This window comes from Aquarana catesbeiana, linkage group LG12 (assembly GCF_042186555.1).
Source record: "Aquarana catesbeiana isolate 2022-GZ linkage group LG12, ASM4218655v1, whole genome shotgun sequence".
NCBI lineage: Eukaryota > Metazoa > Chordata > Amphibia > Anura > Ranidae > Aquarana > Aquarana catesbeiana.
The window spans coordinates 81,537,341-81,560,644 of record NC_133335.1 but is presented as its reverse complement, the minus strand read 5'-3'; the positions used below and the strand labels follow the sequence as shown (position 1 = coordinate 81,560,644).

The 23,304-nt window shown below is 44.6% G+C and overlaps 1 protein-coding gene across 1 annotated transcript in view; it reads right to left on the bottom strand.

The window, feature by feature from the left end:
* The window catches only part of MYO15B (myosin XVB), a 233,436-nt gene that overhangs the window by 2,169 nt on the left and 207,963 nt on the right, over window positions 1-23,304 (bottom strand). Inside the window, exons 40-42 of the mRNA XM_073608123.1 lie at window positions 22,338-22,471; window positions 20,630-20,763; window positions 16,229-16,369 (exon numbers count right to left, since the gene is read on the bottom strand). Coding sequence (XP_073464224.1) covers window positions 16,229-16,369; window positions 20,630-20,763; window positions 22,338-22,471 — 409 coding nt within the window. The remainder of the gene's footprint in view (window positions 1-16,228; window positions 16,370-20,629; window positions 20,764-22,337; window positions 22,472-23,304) is intronic.

The following is a 23,304-nucleotide window of genomic DNA, read 5'->3' as shown; positions in this document are numbered from 1 at the left end:
TGCTTTCCCCCCCACCCCCCCCTCCCCAAAAGGTGCCAAATGTGCCAGCAAAGCGGGGGAGGAGGCAAAGTGGAGCTTCCCCTTTTGGGTGGAACTCCACTTTAAGAAGGAATTCTGAGACATACTGCCACCTACAGGAGAATTGAACGCTAGTAACAACAAAATTTGTCAGCCAGCCAGTATAGCCCCTGCCAATTCCATCATGCTTTAGTTTCTTGCTACTATCCTAAGAGAATGGCCTGCTTTTCTCCTCAGAGAAAGCAACTCCTGACAGACTCTCCATGGGCTCTCACAGACTGTTCAGATCTCCTATCCCAAGTTCCGGTTTACCTCCCTGCTTCACGGTCACTGGCTTTAATGGCATAAATGTTGCAACCAAGGTCCTAAGAGTTCAGGGTTCATCCAAATCTGGTATTCCTGCTCTCTAAAATGTTAGGAAATAAACCTAATGCAAGCTCCACCATCGCACTTGGAAAGCGTACTTCATGTGATTTGAGTCACAGAAATTCCATCCCAGAAAAATTCCATGGGACACATTCTCCAGTCTGGTCTGGATCAACAGTTGGACCTAAGTACTTTCAAAAGTCAGATCTTGGCTCTAGCAATTCTTTTCTTTTTCATACATCATGGGACACAGAGTCAGGCTAATACTCATTACCTGCTGGGTATACTCCATCTCCAGGTGAATGGACACTGGTAGACCAAAGGTCTTTAGACGGGAAGTGATCCCCTATATAACCCCTCCCACACAGGAAGTACATCAGTTTTTTTTACCAGTGTCTGCAAGGTGGATGGCACTGTTTGAGCTCTCTGAGCTCCAGGTCTCTAGTCCCACAAATGGTTCTTAAATGAATCAATGGATTGACCGATCGGATCCATTTGACACAGGCTTTATATGCTTAGATAAATGGTACCCACGCCTCACAAAGAAGACTCAAGATCCTGCAAGGTTCTGCCTGTAATGCGACCTCCAGGCGAGGGACCCTGCAAAGTGGAATCCTGGACACTACAGCGCTAAGGCACTCCTGCAAGGTGCTGTACAGGTCCAAGGGAGTGGACCCTAAACATGAAAAGGGTACCCAGTCCTTTGAAGGTCCTCAAGTGACAGGAATCCGCCGTGAAGGGTGAAGATTGGGCTCTTAGTTTCTAAGTGGCCCTGCGAATGGACTGGTAAGTGAAACCCCTTTACTTATTATTGTGGGGTGTCCCAGTGATTGTAACAATCAGTCAAGCTAGCTAAAAGCTGGATACCTGTGTGCGGTGACCATACGAGGGAGTTTTGGGCTAGCTGTGGGTGTTTGCAAAGTGTACATTATAATTGCTTGTATCTGGCTGCTTTTTACCTGTATGATGGCACACAACAGTGCGTCATTTCGCCTTGGTTCACTATGGCGCATGTGCGTTTGCAAAAGCGCCGCTGTGCCCAGCAGTTGTTTGGTGGCCATGGCACACGTGCATTTGCTAAAGTGCCACTGGACTTAGTTGGTTTGGTGGCCATGGCGCACGCGGCTTCGCCTCACATACACAGTAGCCTTTATCTTGGCGCATGAAGATTTGCGTTGTATGCGAATACAGCCACGCCCATTCGCTGGGACCACGCACGTGCGCATGCACGCACAGAACGTTCCGGCGCACACCCAGCTTATTTAAGCTGTGTAGGCCAAGCATGCCGTGCTTCCAGAAGGCAGCTGTGGGACACAGAGCAGGCTCTGAACAGACACTTGCAGCGGTTCATTTTTCCTTATCCGGGTCACGTAATTCACCAAGTGTTGCTTGGCAGGCTAAAGGTGCTTAGCAGGATTGTTACATAGGGGCTTGGTGAGCCCTATTAAAGGGTCTCCCTTCTGAGGTGTTTCAATACTACACCCAAGTACTCTCTTTTTGTGGCTAGTGACTAACACTACAGGGAAGGGCACACCTATGTCGTCAGTAGTTCCTGATGAACCTAGTCGTATCCCTAGTGTTGTATCCCGTGACCAGAGGCTTTCGGGCAATCTGAGCCGCTGCGCCTATCTGGTATTGTGCCTACAGTCAACGCTGCTGCTTCACCTTTATCACCAAGGATGAACTGTCCTCGGCCCTAGCCGGGTTAGAGCACAGGATTGCTGGCATGATTGCCTCTATCCCGCAGGGTGGCAAGAAGCTTGACAGATCCCCCTCCCTGGAGCAGGAATGGGTGGAGGATGGAGAAGAGCTAAAAGCTCAGATTCTGTGGAGTGCCTGGGGAATTAGTCTGCTTCCGAGCAAAGTTTTCCAGTTGACGTCTGCCTCTCAGTCGCAGAGGCTTTTAATCCTGACTCTGACTGAAATGGTTTGTTCTGCCTTTAAGTTGCCTCTTGCAGAGATGGCTGAGCCCCCTTGGTCCTCTTTGGGATCGCTGAGACCTCTTCAGGCCGCACAGGCTTTCCCCCTACACCCCCTGTTGGAACAGGTGGTGTATTGTGATTGGGAACATCCTAACAGGATTTTTGTTCCTCCCAAAAGGTTTTCCCTTTTATATCCCATGGATGAAAAGTTCGTTAGAAAATGGAGCATGCCAGCCATAGATGCAGCAGTCTCTTCCTTAAACAAGAACTTTACTTGTCCGGTAGGTAACGCACAGGGCTTGAAAGACCCTGTTGACAAGAAATTTGAGTTATTATTAAAGGCTTCCTTTTCTTTGGCCAGTTCAGCTATTCAGCCAGCTGTTGGAGCAATTGTTATTTGCCAGTCCGTAAAGGATCAGGTCAAGCAGCCTGATAGGCCTAACCAGGAGGATGATCTGCCTGAAAGTAAGACAGATATTCATCGAGCGCTGTGTTTTGCTGTTGACGCCTTAAAGGATTCAATACAGCAGGTTTCTTGTTTGGCTCTCCTGTCTTTACATATGCACAGACTTAATGACTTAAGAACTGGTCAGCCGAGCTTCCTTGTAAAAAGTTATTGGCAGGTTTCCCTTTTCATGGGGAACGTTTATTTGGTGATCATTTGGACAAATATGTCCAAAAGATTTCCAGACGTCCCTTGTTTAAAACCTCAGGGGCTGCTTCCTCAAATGTCTCATAGTCAAGGTGGTTCCGCCGCCAGCAGGGCGCTAGGGCCAGGGTCAGAAAAAGCCCTGGGTCCAAAATTCTTCTAAACCCAGCACCAAGCCCTCCTTTTGAGGGGACGCCCCACTCCATCGGGGGGGGGGGGAGCTGCTGCACTTTGCGGACATTTGGAGAACAACAATTCAGGACAAGAGGGTCACCTCAATTATATCTTGCGGTTACAAACTGGAGTTGCGGGGGGGGTTCCCCCTTAAAGGTTTTTAAGATCCAGCGTTCCTTTGGATCCTCCAAAAATAAACGTATTGCTTCAGGCACTACACCATCTAGACCATCAAGGAGTGATTGTAGCGGTTCCTGTTTTAGAAAGGGGCACATGGTTTTACTCAAACCTGTTTACAGTTCAGAAACCAAATGGGGACACAAGGCCCATTTTGGACCTAAAATCCCTACAGGCCTTTCTGATGGAGTCTTTCCACTCAGTAGTAACCTCACTCCAGAGGGGAGACTTTCTAGCCACAACAGATATAAGAGACGGGTATTTACACGTACCTATCTTTCAGCCTCATCAGAGGTTCCTACGTTTTGCAGTAGTGGAACGTCATTTTCTGTTTGTGGCTCTATACGTCGGGCTTGCTACAGCTCCCCGGGTGTTCACAAAGGTCCAGTACTGGGTCTTTTAATGGCCCAAGGGATCCTAGTGCTCGGATATCTGGACGACCTCCTGTTCAGAGATCACTCATTACAGGCTCTAGAACAGAGCATAATATACACAGTGCAAAATTTGAAAGGCTTAGGCTGGATCATAAATACCGAAAAGTCAGCCTTGAAACCAGCTTAAAATCTAAAGTATTCAGGTCTGATCCTAGACACGGCCCAAGCAAGAGTATTCTTGCCACCTGTAAGGATCTGTGCCTTGAAGGTTCAGGTGCGTCAGATAAGGGGCACCAGACAACCCTCCATTCGGCTCTGTATGAGTTTTCTAGAGAGGATGGTACCCTCCTTCGAGGCAGTGCCCTGTGCCCAGTTTCATTCCAGGCCTTTACAACAAGACATCTTGTTGGCTTGGAACAGAAGCGGAAAAGCCCTGGATTATCCAATTTGCTTATCTCCTAAGGCACGCTTAAGCCTAAACTGGTGGTTGCAGGATCAGAACCTGCGAAAGGGAAAATCCTTTCTCCTGGTAACTTGGAGAGTACTGACTACAGATGCCAGTCTTTTAGGCTGGGGAGCAACCCTAGAAGGGCTCACAGCTCAGGGGAAATGGCCAGGGACAGAACAGATCCTGACCATCAACGTCCTGGAATTATGGGCAGTACGTCTGGCCCTACGGTCCTGGATGGTGGAGCTTCAGGACTGCCCTATCAGGGTTCAGGCGGACAATGCCACTGCAGTGGTCTATATAAACCACCAAGACGGTACCAGGAGTTGTTCAGCTCTGAAGGAGGTGAACCACATACTAGCCTGGGTGGAGAAACATGTGCCAATTATATTGGCAGCCCATATCCCAGGAGTAGAGAACTGGAAGGCAGATTATCTCAGCCACCAGCAGATCTGCCAAGGGGAATGGTTCTTACACCCAGAGGTGTTCCAGGAAATTTGCCAACATTGGGGATGGCCAGAGGTCGACCCAGTGGCATCGAGGTTCAACAGCAAACTACAGCAGTTTGTGTCCCGAACAAGAGATCCTCTGGCAATTGGAGCAGATGCTCTGATAGTTCCATGGAGCTAATGCTCCCTGGTTTATGCTTTCCCTTCGATCCCTCTCCTTCCACATTTGTTGCGCAGGATTCGGAGAGAGGGAGGTTCCAGTCATTCTGGTGGCACCAAACTGGCCCAGAAGACCCTGGTTCCCGGAGATTGTGAGACTGACAATAGACGGGCCATGGATGCTTCCACATCGTCCCAATCTACTGTCTCAAGGTCCTTTATCCCACCCCAATTTACAGTCTCTAAATTTGACGGCATGGCTATTGAGGCCAGGGTGTTAAAGGACTGTGGCATCTCGGGACCAGTAGTGGCTACCCTAGTGAATGCTAGAAAAGTGGTCACTAGGAAGTTTTATCATAAAGTCTCGAAGACTTGTATTGCTTGGTGTGAAGCCAGAAAATGGCATCCTCAGAAATACGTGATTGGGAGAATTCTCTCTTTTCTACAGTCAGCTGTGGAAATCAAATTGGCTAAAAGTACAATCAGAGGTCAAGTTTCGGCCCTATCAGTATTCTTCCAAAGGCCTTTAGCCTCCCATTCACTGATCCGAACCTTTATACAGGGGGCAACTCGCTTGCTTCCCCCCATTAGGTCACCTATGTGTCTTTGGGACTTGAATTCGGTGCCATCTGTGTTACAGAAGCAACCATTTTTTCTCTCAGCCTCGTTCGGTGGAAGAGAGATGACTGCATTCTTTGGACGTTGTCTGGGCAGTCAAGGTTTATTTGTCTAGATCTGCGGAGATCCAAGGATCAGACTTTTTTTTTGTTTTACCAAAAGGACCCAAGAAGAGGCAGGCAGCTTCCATTGCTAATTGGGTCCATCAATTGATCATTCAGGCCTACGGTCTGAAACAAAGCTCCTCCCTTTAGGGTGAGAGCTCATTCTACCAGGGGTGTAGGAACCTCCTGGGCTTTTCGCCATCAGGTATTTGTGTCTCAGATTTGTAAGGCTGCCACCTGCTCTTCAGTGCATACGTTCACAAAATTTTATCAAGTGGATGTTCGAGCAGCCGAGGATTCGGCTTTCGGCCGCAGTGTACTGCGGGCTGACGTATAAGTTCTGATGGCTATTGTTTGGCCGAGTGTCTCCCTCCCCTCAAGGTTATTGCTCTGGGATGTCTCAGCAGGTAATGAATATTAGCCTGACTCTGTGTCCCATGATATATTAAAAAGAAAATAAGATTTTTTCCGTCATACTTACTTGTAAAATCCTTTTCTTTGAGTACATCATGGGACACAGAGACCCCTCCCCTCTTTTTTGAGGATTCAGTGATTGCTACAAAACTGAAGTGCTTCCTGTGTGGGAGATGGAGTAGAACCCAGCAGGTAATAAATATTAGCCTGATTCTGTGTCCCATGATGTACTCAAACAAAAGGATTTTACAGGTAAGTACGACGAAAAAATCCTATTTTTCACAGACCGCCTACCTCTCATTCTTAGGTAAACGCCTTAATACATGTGGTGCCTAAAATCGTTCTGCCTGATAGTCCACCTGTGACTCTGTGGAGCCTCAACCTGGTATGGTTGGCCCTAAAACAAATCTGCCTTTTGAATCTGTCAGAGCTATGCCTTTGTTTTCTCTCACTCACAAGGTGGCCTTTCTACTTATCATCACCTGTGTGAGATGGGTTTTTGTCCTGCAAAGAGGACAGAGAGCTTTACAGAGACAAAGTTCTCCTGATACCTAGGGCCTCCCTTCTCCAAAAGGTGGTGTCTTTTATCCCTCTATCCTGCTACAGTACATCCCAAGGAGATTTCCATTCACTGCTTGGATGTGGTAAGGCTGTTTGAGTTTGTCTCACATCTCCTTTTAAAATGACTGACTGCCTTTTTGTCAGGACCCCTGTAGGGGTCAGCATGCTTCTCTCTTTACCTTTTCTATGTGGCTTAGGCAGCTTATCATACAAGCCTATCTGCTTAAAGATAAGGTTTCACTTTTACATATTAAGGTACACTCCACTAAATCATTAAGCCCCTCTTGAGCCTTTCTGCATCACAAAATTTCCTAGATTTGCAAGGCTGTTCCCAAACTATCTACGTTTTACCAGGTGCATGTTCAGGCCACAGCTGATGCAAGCTTTGATCATAAGGTCCTCCAAGCAAGGTCTTTGAGCTGTATGCATCCCTAGTTTTTACCTGGTGGCTTTGTGAGCGTTTAATTTGCGATGTTGTCAGCCCTCAGTTGGACTGTTTTTGAACGCATCATGCGTCTCAGCATTCCTTATGACCATGTGAGACAGAAACGTACACTGGTAGATCTATGAGAACATGTATACAGAAGATCAGGTAGAAGCCTTAAAAATAAGGGAAACCATTGAATAATGACGAAAAGCCCAAGAGGCACTTACAGACCTAGTGCTGTGAGCTTTACCAAGAAAGGGGGAAACCCAATCTTTGAACCATAGGCTTGAACAATGGTCTGTCTGAGCCACCTAGTGATAGTGAAACATGAAGTCGGGGCACACTTCTGGTGTCCGTCTGGTATGAGTAAAGAGGAATCAGTCTTTTTGATGGAAGCAGTTGTTCCCCGCATCCAATTCGCAAAAGCAGGAGATTTTGACCGGCTCTATATGGAGCCGGTTCACACCTCTCCGCTGCGGCACCTGTGTGAATTTGCACAGGAGCCCTGTTCGTCTTTTGGTCAGTTTCAGGTCCGAATTCAGCCTAAATTCAGGCTGAAATCAGACCTGAAACGGTGAATGGGGACGCACTGGACCCCTGCTGTGATCCGCATGCAAAGATAGTCTGAACCCAGCCTAAAGAAGGAAGTCCTGGGTCTCAACACCGCCTTGTTCCTATGCAAGGTCAAAAAGCATTGTTTGCACGATAAGGCTACCGATTCAGATACTGGCCTCACAGAGGTAATGGCCACAAGGAAAACAATCTTGTGAATGGGAGAAGAAAAAGAAATGTCTCTAGGTTAACATGGTGGCTTCTGAAGTGCAGAGAGAACAAAATTCTGATCCCATGGAAGCATAGGGTAGCAGACAGGAAACCACATAGGAGAACAGCCCAACCCAACACCAAGGTCTTAACCAAAGAGTAGAGACTTGACCTTAGATGCTGAGAGACAGTAGCTAGTCCTGATCCAACTGCAGGAAAAAAAGAATTCATCCCAGGAAGAAATTCCTGGGTTGAAAGCCCCTAGACATTACACTAAGCAAAGTAAGCTTTCCACGTCCAGTAATAAACTTTGCAGGAAGTGGACTTTCTAGCCTTGAGAATCGTAAACTTGTTCCTAAGAAAATGGGCTTAAACAGTGATGCAGTTAAAGCCAGCAATCAAGAAGCAAGGTGGTAAACCTGCCCTTGGGTCAGTATATATGGAAGGTCTGGCCAAAGAAGCCTCTGCTAAATGTCTTACCAGATTGGAGTACCACATTCCATGGGCCAATTCAGGGTAATGAGAATCAATGGAATGCCCTCCATCTTGATCTTGTGGAGCAGGCGCGAAAGGTTTTAAGGGAAGGAAAGGCATAGATCAGGGTGTATGATCTCACCAAGTCACCAAAACATCCATTGCTGCCATTTCCAGTGGATCCCTGCAGCTGGATACAACCTTGTCCAGTTTGTTGATGAATCTGGAAGTCACCCCCACCTGTGACACAGGTCTTTGAATACATTTTATGTGTAGAGACCACTCTTCAGGATCCAGACACTACCGACTGGCAAAATCTGCAAATTTTCTACACATGGAATGTACACAACTCACAAAGCTTAAATGTGCAGTTCTACCCAGGACAGGATGGGCTCTGCAACTCTTGCTGCAATGAAACCTCTAATTCCTCCCTGCTACTGCCCAAAGCTCCAAGATTTTGATCAGGAGACCAGATTCCTCTGATGACCAAGTCCCTTGCATCAACAAGGTGCCCAGGTCTCCTTAACAGGCTGGTGTCTTTTGTGAAAATCATTCAAAAGATGGGAATAATAGAGTTCTGACTCCAGAGCCACACCTTTGGTGTCAAGCTATTTAGCCTGTCCAGAGACAGAAACCATTTGTGCTACATTCACAGAATACTGCATTGCTGATGTCTGGAGTGAACTTGGACAAAGAGAGTCAAATGGCTGGACAGTCGGTGAATATTGTCTGACAGAACTCTCGCTGACTGTCCTCTTAACAGGAGGTCATCCCATATGGAAGTATCCCATAGTGATGTCGCCACAACAGAGCCATCACTAAATTCCTGAGGTGCAGAGGATAGGCCGAATGGCAGGGGCATAAACTAGTTGAGTGGCCCTACCACAAACTGAAGTAAGCGATGGTCCACTGGAAAATGAGCACATGTACAGTGGGGCAAAAAAGTATTTAGTCAGCCACCAATTGTGCAAGTTTTCCCACTTAAAAAGATGAGAGAGGCCTGTAATTGTCATCATAGGTATACCTCAACTATGAGAGACAAAATGTGGAAACAAATCCAGACAATCACATTGTCTGATTTTTGAAAGAATTTATTTGCAAATTATGGCGGAAAATAAGTATTTGGTCACCTACAAACAAGCAAGATTTCTGACTCTTACAGACATGCATCTTCTTCTTTAACCACTGGGCACTTAAACCCTCTTAATAACCAGACCAATTTTCAGCTTTTGGTGCTCTCACATTTTGAATGACAATTACTCAGTCACGCAACACTGTATCTATATTCTGTCTGTATTCCTTATTTTTTGCGATATAAAAGAAAAAAGCATTTTTCTTCGTTTCTGTTATAAAATTTTGCAAATTAGTAATTTTTCTTCATATATTTTGGCTAAAATTTATACCGCTACATATCTTTGGTAAAAATAACCCAAATCGTTGGATATTATTTGGTCTTTGTGAAGGTTATAGAGTCCAAAAGCTTTGGTGGCAATCTCTGAAAATTGATCACACCTGAAGTACTGACGGCCTATCTCATTTCTTGAGACCCTAACATGCCAGAAAAGTACAAATACCCCCCAAATGACCCCTTTTTGGAAAGAAGACATTCCAAGGTATTTAGAAAGATGCATGGTGAGTTTTTTGAAGTTGTCATTTTTTCCCACAATTCTTTGCAAAATCAAGTTTTTTTTTTTTTTTTTTTTTTCACAAAATTGTCATATTAGCAGGTTATTTCTCACACACAGCATATGCATACCACAAATTACACCCCAAAACACATTCTGCTATTACTCCCGAGTATACCACATGTGTGAGACTTTTACACAGCGTGGCCACATACAGAGGCCCAACATGCATAGAGCACCTTCAGGCGTTCTGGAGCACCCAGGGCAATTCTGACATTTCTCTCCTACATGTAAAAATCATCATTTATTTGCTAGAAAATTACATAGAACCCCAAAACATTATATATGTTTTTTTAGCAAAGACCCTAGAGAATGCAATAGCGGTCGTTGCAACTTTTTATCTTGCACGATATTTGCGCAGCAATTTTTCGAAAGCGTTTTTTTTGGAAAAAAAACTGTTTTGTGCTTTAAAAAAAAACAAAACAGTAAGGTTAGCCCAATGTTTTTGCATAATATGAAAGATGAAGTTACGCCGAGTAAATAGATACCTAACATGTCACCTTTCAAAATTGCACACGCCAAACTTCGCTACTTAAAAATCCCCATAGGTGACGCTTTAAAATTTTTTACTGGTTACAAATTTTGAGTTACAGAGGAGGTCTAGGACCAAAATTATTGCTCTCGCTCTACCGATCGTAGCAATACCTCACATGTGTGGTTTGAACACCGTTTTCATATGTGGGCGGGACTTACGTATGCGTTCGCTTCTGCATGCGAGCACACGGACAGGGGCGCTTTAAAAAAATTTTTTTTTTTTTATTGTTCATTTTACTTTATTTTAGTTTGACACTTTTTTCCCCAAAAAAATTTTTTTGATCACTTTTATTCCTATTACAAGGAATGTAAACATCCCTTGTAATAGGAATATGGCATGACAGGTCCTCTTTACAGTGAGATATGGGGTCAATAAGACCCCACATCTCACCTCTAGGCTGTGCCTGAAATAAAAAAAAAAAAACGATCCTGGCTTAGATCGTAGCGGTGAGTGTGTAGAAGCACCGGAGGGCAGCAGGAGGGGGGGACGCCCCCTCTCGCCTCCCGTAAGAACGATCAAGCAATGTAACAGCCGCTATAATCCTTCTTATGGTGTAGGGAATCGCCGGCTGAAAAAGCTGATATCTGAATGATGCCTGTAGCTGCAGGCATCTTTCAGATATCCCCGCACAAAGTCAAGGACGTCGTATGACAGCAGGCGGGAAGTGGTTAAAACGCCTTTTTTTTTTGACACAAAGTTGTCCATTTATACAATATTTCTAACACATAGCATGTACATACCAAAAATGACACCCCAAAATAGATTCTCCTTCTCCTCCTGAGTACGGCGATACCACATGTGTGAGACTTCCACAGCCTGGCCACATACAGAGGCCGAGTACAGCCGAGTATGGCTGAGTATGGCAGGGTATGGCTGAGCATGGCTGGGGATTGCAGAGTATTGCTGAGTATGACTGGGTATGGCAGAGTATGGCTGGGTATCACCGAGTATGGTTGGGTATTGTGGGGTATTGCAGAGTATGGCTGGGTATGGCAGAGTATTGCAGATTTTTGCGGGGTATGGCAGAGTATCACCGAGTATGGCTGGGTATTGCGGGGTATGGCAGAGTATTGCGGGGTATGGCAGAGTATTGTGGGGTATTGCAGAGTATTGTGGGCTATTTCGGGGTATTGCCGGGTATTGCATGGTATGGCAGAGTATTGCGGGGTATTGCAGAGTATTGTGGGGTATTGCAGAGTATTGTGGGGTATTGCAGAGTATTGTGGGGCATTGCAGAGTTTTGTGGGCCATTGCAGAGTATTGTACAGCATTGCAGGGCATTGCAGAGTAGTGAGGGATGGCTGAGCACATGGATGGATGGATGTCACTGTGCAGCGCACAGTGGGCACTACAGATGCAGCCCACAGCGCTGCTACCATCTATCCATCCCCCTCTCCGCTCACAGTGTACCGATCGGTACACAGGAGGGGAGGAGAGGAACCGGCGTCATGACATGACGCCGGTTTGTTTACATGTGATCGCTCCATCATTTGACAGAGCAATCACATGGTAAAGGGCCGCAATTAGCGGCCATTTACCAAGATCCGTGATGCGCCGGGTCCTCTGCACCCGGCGGTCACGGATGCTCTTGAGTGCACGCCCTAGGGGGCGCGCGAGAGCGGAATTCTGGGAGGACGTCCCTGGACGCCCTCCCAGAGTTAAGCAACCGCCCTGTAGCCTTCATTTGGCTATGGGCCGGTTGTTAAGTGGTTAATAGGCTCCTCTGTCCTCCACTCATTACCTGTATTAATGGCACCTGTTTGAACTTGTTATCAGTATAAAAGACATCTGTCCACAACCTCAAACAGTCACACTCCAAACTCCACTATGGTGAAGACCAAAGAGCTGTCGAAGGACACCAGAAACAAAATTGTAGACCTGCACCAGGCTGGGAAGACTGAATCTGCATTAAGCAAGCAGCTTGGTGTGAAGAAATCAACTGTGGGAGCAATAATTAGAAAATGGAAGACATACAAGACCACTGATAATCTCCCTCGATCTGGGGTTCCACGCAAGATCTCACCCCGTGGGGTCAAAATGATCACAAGAACGGTGAGCAAAAATTACAGAACCACACAGGGGGACCTAGTGAATGACCTGCAGAGAGCTGGGACCAATGTAACAAAGGCTACCATCAGTAACGCACTACGCCGCCAGGGACTCAGATCCTGCAGTGCCAGACGCATCCCCCTGCTTAAGCCAGTACATGTCCGGGCCCATCTGAGGTTTGCTAGAGAGCATTTGGATGATCCAGAAGAGGATTGGGAGAATATCATATGGTCAGATGAATCCAAAGTAGAACTTTTTGGTAGAAACACAACTTGTCGTGTTTGGAGGAGAGAGAATGCTGAGTTGCAACCAAAGAACACCATACCTACTATGAAGCATGGGGGGGTGGCAACATCATGCTTTGGGGCTGTTTCTCTGCAAAGGGAACAGGATGACTGATCCGTGTACATGAAAGAATGAATGGGGCCATGTATCGTGAGATTTTGAGTGCAAACTTCCTCCCATCAGCAAGGGCATTGAAGATAAAACGTGGCTGGGTCTCTCAGCATGACAATGATCCCAAACACACTGCCCAATGAAGGAGTGGCTTCATAAGAAGCATTTCAAGGTCCTGGAGTGGCCTAGCCAGTCTCCAGATCTCAAACTCATAGAAAACCTTTGGAGGGAGTTGAAAGTCCGTGTTGCCCAGCGACAGCCCCAAAACATTACTGCTCTAGAGGAGATCTGCATGGAGGAATGGGCCAACATACCAGCAACAGTGTGTGACAACCTTGTGAAGACTTACAGACAGCGTTTGACCTCTGTCATTGCCAACAAAGGATATATAACAAAGTATTGAGATGAACTTTTGATATTGACCAAATACTTATTTTCCACCATAATTTGCAAATAAATTCTTTCAAAAATCAGACAATGTGATTGTCTGGATTTGTTTCCACATTTTGTCTCTCATAGTTGAGGTATACTTATGATGACAATTACAGACCTCTCTCATCTTTTTAAGTGGGAGAACTTGCACAATTGGTGGCTGACTAAATACTTTTTTGCCCCACTGTAAGTAAGCTTCTTTGATATCCACAGAAGCCAGAAAGTCTTCCTAATGAAGGGCAGCAATAACTGTTCCGATGGATTTCATTTGGAAGTTTAGGGACTGAATGTAAACGTTTTGTGCCTTGAGGTCCAAGATGGGGCAAATGCCCTCTGTGGATTTTGAAACAGTGAACAGATTAACACTCTTAAATGGTTCTGTCACAGGGCCCAGGGCAATACCACCCTGATCTAGAAGACACAAGACAGTCCTATGGAGATCTACTAGTCTATGTGGATGCACAGGAAGAATGAAAATGAGGAGAGGGCAGGGAATGAAACTTCAGCCCTGGGACACCACCTGCTGCACCTAGGTATCTGGAATGCAAGCTGTCCAAGCTTCTGCAAAGGTCAACAATTGTCCACAGACGCTAGAACGGCTTATGTGAGAATTTGGCAGACTTTGGAATTTGCAGATGGATGGGGAGCCAAGTTGCTTGAGGGGCCTTGACGCTAAATTTAAGGGAGTAGAGAAGAAAAAGAGACAGAGAGGCAAACAGATGACTTCACAGTAAGCTCCTTAGACATTTTATGCTCATGATGAGGAGTGTGCCTGCCACCAGTAGCATCCTTGAAATCAAGAGCCAGTTTGAAGATGAGCTGTCCCTCGTAGGCCATGAGGATCAAATGTTTCTTACAAGACAGCTCCACAGTTCAGCACTATAGCCAAAGTGCCCTACTCATGTGCACTGACAGGAGTCACATGCGAGAAATAAAATACTGGGGATGAGCAGTGCCCTGGCCACCAGTAGCATCCTTATTGATATCAAGAAACCGTTTGAAGAGAAACTATCCTTCAATGTCCTGTGTGTAAGGGGCAATAGTGGGTAATCACCACGCTACTAAATATAAGTAGTGAAATAAATGAAAGGCTTGCAGCTGAGCACTGTTGTGTGTTCCCACACCTAAATGAAGAATGTGACAAAAATGCAGTGCTGCCTTCACTAAAGAGTGTTAACAATGGTGGAGGGACCCCCTCAATGTGTGAGAAAGGGGACAAACTATAAAATTATGTGCACAAGGTGAACATGAATGCGCTTTCCTCTTACATGGCTCTAAAGTTATGGCAAGGTTTTCTCCAAAACCTTGCAGAACTGCTCTGCATTATGCATGGTAATGAGGGACTCGCCCTCTCTTTAATTTGGCTCAAAAAGGGTTGAAAACAAGTCATCATTATGCATTGCCATTAAAAAGTTGTTAATGAAGGCAGTGCTGTATTTTTTAGTCTCATCTGACAAAAGTTTTACCTATTCCCTATACTTTATTCAAAACCAAAGAAAAAATTCAGACCCAAGATATACTTTAATGAAGGGGCAGGGTGTGGAGGGACTTATTATATAGGATATTCCCACTCCTAGAGAAGATAATAAGGATGTGAGAGGTACGCCCTCGTTTCATAAAATCACTTGACATGCTACCTTCTTATAATAAAAGCCTTCTATTGTACAACATATATTTTCAATATTTTTCTTAGGCAATTGATGCTCATTTTCAATCTCTTCGATTCTTTTTTTTATTTATTTTTTTTTATTATTGGGTGTCTTTGTGGCAGCAAAAGTTTCCATTGCGTTACTAACCTCTTGCTAATCGCAAATAAATGTGACGGCAGGAAAGTGGGCCTGAGGTGGTGTGCTGAGAGCGCAGTCCATGTACAGTCACTGACAGCACATCATGTGACCACTGTGAGAGCCAATAACTGCAATCACACGATAGAACAGCCACCTCTTGGTAACAAAGAAGACCAAGCCTTTTCTGGAACTTTTTGTTTACTAATTTAAATTAGTATTGTTTGCTAAAGAAATTACTTAGAACCCCAAACATTATATATTATTTTTAGCAGAGACCCTATAGAATGAAATGGCGAACATTGCAATGTTTTAATGTTACACAGTATTTGCACAGTGGTCTTTCAAACGCATTCTTTTTGGGAAAAAATACACTTTAATGAATAAAAATTAAAAAAAAAAAACAATAATTACCCCAATGTTTTTGTATAATGTGAAAGATGATGTTACGCCAAGTAAATAGATACCGAACGTGTCATGCTTTAAAATTGTGCGCGCTCGTGGAATGGCGAAAAACGCTTTAAAAATGTTTAGAGTTGCAGCGGAGGTCTAGAACTAGAATTCTTGTTCTCGCTCTAACGATCAGGGCAATACCTCACCTGTGTGGTTTGACCATGCTTCTATATGTGGGCCTGACTTATGTATGCGTTCGCTTCTGCGTGCAAGCACAGAGGGATGGGTCAGATTTACATTTTTATTTTTTCTTATTTATTTTACTTTTTATTTTTACACTGTCCCTTTTTTTTTTATCACTTTTATTCCTATAACAAGAAATGTAAACATCCCTTGCAATAGAAATAAGGATGACAGATCCTCTTTATTGAAAGATCTGGAGTCAAAAAGACCCCAGATCTCTCATTTACCTTTAAAAAAAAAAAAAAAACAGTATTGGTTTTGGCCAGAGAACCGGAAGCAACGTCATACATCGCTCCGGTCCTCCAAGGGCATAGAGACGAGTGGCAGCCATCTTGGCCTCACTGGACTTCCTGCCCAGCAAATGGCCACATCGGATCGCTTCTGGGATTTACTGATGGGTGCGGTACGTCTGGGATGGACAAGGAAGTGGCAGGAGGGGACACCCCTCCCACTGCTTCTAAAAGTCATCCTGTACCGAATCCACCTGCGGGACTACTTTTATTCAGGCATAGTAAAAAATGATATCGGTGTTATGGCAGCCAGCTGGGCACTATGGGCCAATCGGCAAGTGGTTAAACAATATTTATGTATACAACCTACTACACATGTGCTTACCTCCTGGAGCTCCACCCATAGTGTGCGTGGATTGGCTGCTGAGCCATAGTGCAGCTCCACCCCTGGTAGTGTGTTGCTATCCAGAGGACGCAGAGTACGCATGCTCTGTACGTCTTGTAAGCTGACAGTGGTATGCGGTTTCTGTATATAGAAGAAATTTACTGGTTACTACATATGATTAGTTAGACATCAGAGAATTCTACATAGAATACAGCAATACAGAAGCAATCTTTAGTGAAGCAAGAACATGGACAGTAGTCTGTGTTAAAGACAATATTGTCTGCAAGAGAGATACAACGGTGCTGTCTTCTCCTGTATTCATTCCAGGTTAGACATGGCACCAAGTATTATCTAATATAAAAAAGGTGTTCTGCTTTCCAGGTTCTTGTGGTAACAGAATATTATCAGAACACACAGATCTATAGTATGTGTTGTCAGAACATTCCCTTGCAGTGCTCATATAGCTACAACTTCTATAGTAAAACTTATCCTACAACTGCTGCAAAACCTCCATCTGCAGCAGTAATTTTTCTGCCTCTTATATGATATGAACATGTTTTTGAACTGGGTGAAGAAAAGGATAGTCGGGAACAAAGACAGAAATAGCTAAAAACTTTTGTCCTTTCTATCACGATAATGCATCTAAAACTTTTCTATACATTCAAATCTAAAGTCCAGATCCAGCCAACTTTTGTAATATAACAGGGAAGAGCAAATACCACTGTCATTACTGTTTGCAACTGGTTGGGAAGATCTTACTTCTCACTCTGCCCCAAATAGGGCTTGTTCTCACATGCAGCAGCCTTTTGCCACCCCTCTGAAAGGTGATCAGTGGTGGATCACTTTTCAAAGGGCAGTTGACAGGCAATATTTTTCTCCCTCACTGCCCTTTTTTTTTTTAAAGGTAACTTTTATTGTACAGTATATAAAACATACACGTATACATAGAAAACAAAGACAAAAACAAAAAGAGAATTGAACAGTTATATCTCAAGTATCATCATACAATGCAAACCAGATGTCCACTTCATACACCGATAATATATAATGGAAGGGCAGTTATACAACACTAGTTCACCAAAATACGTAAGGCTGGGTTCACACTATTGCCGCATGTGGCTCACAGCAGTGGTGGGAGCGTCCCCGTTCACCATTTCAGGTCCGATTTCAGCCTGAATTTTTGGGCTGAATTCGGATCTGAAACGGACCAAAAGATGCACAGGACTCCTGTGCAAATTTGCACCAGAGCCGCAGCCGGGATATGTGAACCGGCTCCATAGAGAGCGGGTCACAATCTCCTACCATGCGAATTGGATGCAGAGAAAGCCACATCCAATTCGCATAGGTGTGAACCCAGCCTAAAATATAAATAATCAAAAAACAATCCATATAAGCAGCAGAATAAACCCTACTGGACCCTAGGTCCAGTCAGCACCTTAAATATCACCTGAAGTATTTGGTGGTATAGTACAAGTTGAGATCACCCAAGGGTCCCAAATTTTATCATATTTTTGGGGGCAACCCCTAGCTTCGTAGGTCAGTTTGTATAATGTGATTACTAAGGTTCAGCTCACTGCCCTTTTTAACCCTCAAAAGGCACCACCACAGGGCAGTTGCACTGTGGTTCCATTAACTCAGTGTGGAGAAATGAGACAGATTACTGTTTCAGGTGAGTATAATGATCCACCAAAAAGAAAGGGCTGGGTGCTAGCTCCAGGTCACAACTGTGAACATGTAGACCAAGTGAGAAAAATTAGCTGCACGCCAACATGCGTCCAACAGGTTTATTGAAAGACTGCCACCAGGACTAAAACAATGGACCAAGGGGTGACAACATTTCACACTTACATTGTGCTTCTTCAAAAGGATGTGTGAAACGTCGTCACCCCTTGGTCCGTTATTTTAGTCCTGATGGCAGTCTTTCAATAAACCTGTTGGACGGATGTTGGTGTGCAGCTAATTTTTCTCACTTGTTTCTCAAACTGTGTGCCGGGGCACATTTGCCGGTGTGCTGCAGGGAGCCTGAGAACCATAACTGTAACAGCGGCCGGCCGATGTTGCATTCTGGGAGTTGTAGTCTGCGCTTGCAGTGCGTTTTGAATCCCTCGTTTTTTCTTTTTCTCTTTAAACACACTGTAAATACAATGTACATTGCTGGTTGCTAAGGAAGGGGCTGGTGTTCTGCAGAGAAAGATCCGGCCAGCGGATAAGGACCCCCCTGTACTGCACATGTGCAGTACAAACTGCTACGGTGATGCCGAAAATTGATGAACATAAACAGCTGTGAGTGAACTCTACACCGCGCATGCGCAATTAACATGACATTCTACCAAACTATGCCGCATGCTCCTGATACTCGTGCTATTCTGCAAGGGGCGGCTCTATTATTACTGTTATATCTGTAGGCATCCTCCTCTTACACGATATAACAGTAATAATAGACCTGCCCCTTGCAGAGTAGCACGAACATCGGGAGCATGGGCATCGTCTGGTACAATGTCATGTTAATTCCGCATGCGTGATGTAAAGCTCACTCACAGCTCTTTATGTGCGGCAATTTTCGCCAGCTCCGTAGTCCTTCGTACTGCGCAAGCGCTGCGCAGTACAGGGGGGTCCTTATCCGCTGGCCGGATCTTTCACGGCAGAACACCAGCCCCTTCCTTAGCAACCAGCAATGTACATTGTATTTACAGTGTGTTTAAAGAGAAAAAGAAAAAACGAGGGATTCAAAACGCACTGCAAAACTTGCCTGAAAGACGCATCAAGCACAGCCGCATAGATATGAACCTAGCCTTAAAGAAAAAATCATGATGTCATGAACTTGGGAATTTAAACGGTGTATACAAATTAAAGAATTGGCCTTCAATGAAAACATGTCAAAGTGATTAACAGGTCCTTTAATTCAATAGGTGTCCCCACTGGGCATTAAGGAAGTTTGCAGTAGGTGGGCCAAATCTGACTTTTGCAGGGAAAGTCACAATTTGTATATTTCGCTGGATAGAAGACTGCATAATATTAAAAGGCAATATATTAATATTTATCTGACTTGAAGTGGTATTAAACCCAAAAATGTCATTTATTGCAGCTTACATTAGTTTTCTCCCTCTGTTTTCACCTGATGATCTAGCCAGTAACACACCTCCTGTATTAGAGTGCTCTCACTCTGGATGAAGGAGCACAGGGGCACCTTTGGACAGCAGCATTGTTAAATTGTTAATCGGGGGGGGGGGGGGGGGGGGAGTGTTAGCTGGAGTATGGCTTCAATTTGTTGGTGTATTTAAATCTGCTAGTACAGCTAACACTATAAGCAGTTTGCAAACAGCTTTTTTTGCATTTTGAGGTAAAGGTTTTATATACATAAAAGCTGATCATTGTACGAACCCCTGCTAGGGTTAAATGGTTTGTATCATGCCTGTAACTAATACATTCTTCCGAAAAGCTTGTTCTTTTGAAAAATAGCAGACTTATAGGCTGGTTCACCAGGTGAAAATAGAAGAAAGAAAGCCTAATGCCGCTTACACACGATCAGGATTTTGGTCGGAAAAAGATATGATGGCTTTTCCGACGGGATTCCGCTCAAGCTTGTCTTGTATACACATGGTCACACAAAAGTTCTCTGAACTTTCGACCGTCAAGAACGCGGTGATGTACAACACTACGACGAGCCGAGAAAATGAAGTTCAATTCTTCCGAGCATGCATCAAATTGTTTGAGCATGCTTGATTTTTTTTCGCGTCTGAATTGCATACAGACGATCGCTTTTTCGGATAGGAACTTTTTCCGACCGAAAAATCTTTTGCTGGCTGGAATTCCAGCAAAAGTCCGATGGAGCATACACACGGTCGCATTTTCCGACCAAAGGCTCACATCGGTCTTTTGCTGGCGGAATTAATGGCCCAAACTTTTTAAAGTATTGGATAGAGTAGGAAAGGATTAGCACCAATGCCAGATTTTTATTGCTGTCCTTTATGGGGAGATTCATACTCTTTATTGTCTGGCTTGGCATAGCTACCAGCACTGAAAGTGATGGCAAATCCAAAAGTTTACCCAGAAGCATCAAGTGAGGAGACCTCTTCTAATAGGGAGCCCTGTTCTGGTGACAACTAGGAGATGTTATTTCACTTTCAGACAAATCTCCTCTCACCTTCTGTTGTGTCCTTCCTGGACAGGAAATGAAGGGAAATCACCCTGACTGGACAGACAGCAAAAGCCACCCTTTTTAGCTTTAGATCATTTTATTCTGTTTTTATTTAAAATAAAGAAAATATGAACAAAATCAATAAACGCTTCAAGCATAGTTTTAGGTGCCATATACTGTACATTTATGACACTTGAGGAGTCAAAGCCTCTAGTGTGGAAATATTGCTATAAATCTGTAAGCAGGGACCATTGGACACTTACCTGACTGTTATTTTGGAGTATAATAAGTTGATGGTCATTCACTGCTACAAAGCATGGGGAGATCACATCAGGCTCACTGATCCTTTGAATGCTAAATATAGTGTAGTCAAACAGTGGCAGAGCAGACACAGTTTCTAAAGAACAAAGCAGAATGGTACATTAGAGAGCTGAAAAACATGCCGACACTTTTATAATGCTGTTACGTAAAGGGTTTTAGTAGAAATTCACATATTTCTACCTGTACCCTTAAAGCTCTAATGAGCCTTCAATTTAAATCAGCAACATATGTTTCTGATGCCTCAAAACAATGGGTGTCTAACAGTTGCTTTTCTTTAGAAAGCAGCTACATCCTGAGTACAAACATCAGTCCCCTACCAGCATGCTGCAGAGCAGGACACGTTCTCTCTGTGTGGAAGCTGTGGTCTCTCTGCAGAGGTCAAACATACCCCCTGCTGCGTCAGAGCTGGAGCTCTCCAATTACCAGGGAGCCTGAGCTGATTGGAGGCATCCACCTCAGACTCAGCAGGGGGTGTGTAAGATCTTTACAGAGAAAACACTGCTTCCATGCAGAGTGCAAAGGCATTTCTCTGCAGCATGCTGGCAAGAGGCTTTTTTTTACATCAGTTTATATTAAAGGATAAGTTCACCTTTTAAAAAAATAAAATAAATGCACATCTTTTTACAGGTAAAAAATGTGCATTTATTTTTTATTTTGAGCCTGGGAAGCACTGCACCCACGATCAATAGCTCGTGGGTGCTATGCAGGGCTCTTGCAGACTGTGTGTAAGCTGTTTGGCCGTACATCGGGGTGGTGCGGGGGGCCGGTGAATTTTTACATGAATATGGGTGTATCATGTTGCAAAGGGTGAACTTGTTTTTCTATATATATAGCGTACCCCCGTAGGATCCCCTGGCGTATATGCTCCTATTTCCCCTTTAGAGCACAAGCTGGATTTCCTGCTCTGCTCCACTGGCTCCAAAAGATGTGTCTACCCTGGGACCTTCAAACTACGGCCCTTCAGCTGTTGCCGAACTACACGTCCCATGAGGCATTGTAAAACACTGACATTCACAGACCTGACTAAGCATGATGGGAATTGTAGTTTCTGAACCACTGGAGGGCCCTCAATGCAATGCACTGGATAGGGAGAGGGAGCATGGGATACCCCGATGAACTGCAAAACTGAAAAACTAGAAGACTCAATTTCTAGCTGCACTGCACAAATGGAATGTCCCACAGAATCTCCTATGCTGTTGGTGAGATGTACTCCTTCCAGAGTTAAAAGCTACACACAGTCACTTGCCCTCAGCACTGGGGTAGTCATCTGCTCACTCCTGCCAATATCCACCAGGCTCTTCCTAGCAAGGGAGAGGCTCCGGCACCAGGGGACAGAGCCTCCTCACAGGGGTCTTCTGCAGGACTGCAGTTGTGACTCTGCATAGTAACCACGGGGAGATTGGCTAAACTCTTTACCATGTAGACTGCAGCTCCTGAGGACTCTGCTTTTTAACTGGGGACACTTTCTATCCAGGGATAACCTCATGAAGGCTGGGACTGTCCCTGGAAACATCTGGTTATTTTATACTAGATTTCCCTAGTTAATATGCACACTCACACAACAATGTATTTAGCAGAACATCATAAAACCAATAAGTCAGCACATAAGAAGAATACAATAAACTAATGACAAGAAAAATCTATCCTTACCTAAAAAGCGGAGCTTGGCCTGCTGGACAGTCAAGTTATGCAATGACCGCAGCTCCTGCATGAGGTATTGCTGCACACTTTGCAGGTTCAAGCGATTCTGCACAGAGCTGGGAATGTAACTCAGAAGCTCCTGTCTGTAGAAAAGAATTTGTACAAAACTGATTTTCAAAATCTACACAAAAACATATCCATCAAAACATTTCATTCCTATGGCCCTGCTGTACCTGACTTTTTTTTCAGTGCAGTGTGTGTGTGCATTCACTTTCATGCGTTGAAGGGTCAGGTGTGTTGTCTACTGCTTTGACATTCATTGGGGGGGCCCATTAGAAACAAAAGGTTTGCTCCACATAATACATGTGCAACATACAAGTTAAAACATGCACAAATAAGCGTAAAACCACGCTAAAAGAGAAAATCCTTTATCTTTACCTAGATAGATTAATTGTATAAGCTACTCTCAAGAGGAATGTTACTCTTTTCTATGGTGCTTGGCAGGGTTTTTTTTCTCAGAGAAAAGGTGCAGGAACTCAACCATGCCCGCCACACACACATACCTGCCAAATGGCATCAAATAGTAGCTCTTCCCTCTGCATAAAACCCCCTCCCTCCACTGCCCTCATCTTCTCCCCACTCCTTAAAAGCTCCACCATCTGTCATATGTCATACCTTTGTTGCAATATTAACCTGAAACACCTATCCGGCTGTAGTACCTCCCAGCATACTATACTATACTACAGTCACTTGCAAGGGAGCTCATGCAGTAGGAGCATCAACAACTGGTCGGAAAAAATGGAGACCACAGAAGGTGCAGCCTACCACTCGCCCTCTCCTGCCCATGACTGCACTGAACCCTGGGTACCTGTTCTGTATCTCCCTTGTTCCTGTCAGGCACTCTGTGGGATCTGTGCAGGAGATCTGACCTGTGGGAGCTACTGGGAGATAAGCTATTACTTGTAAACGCAGAAGC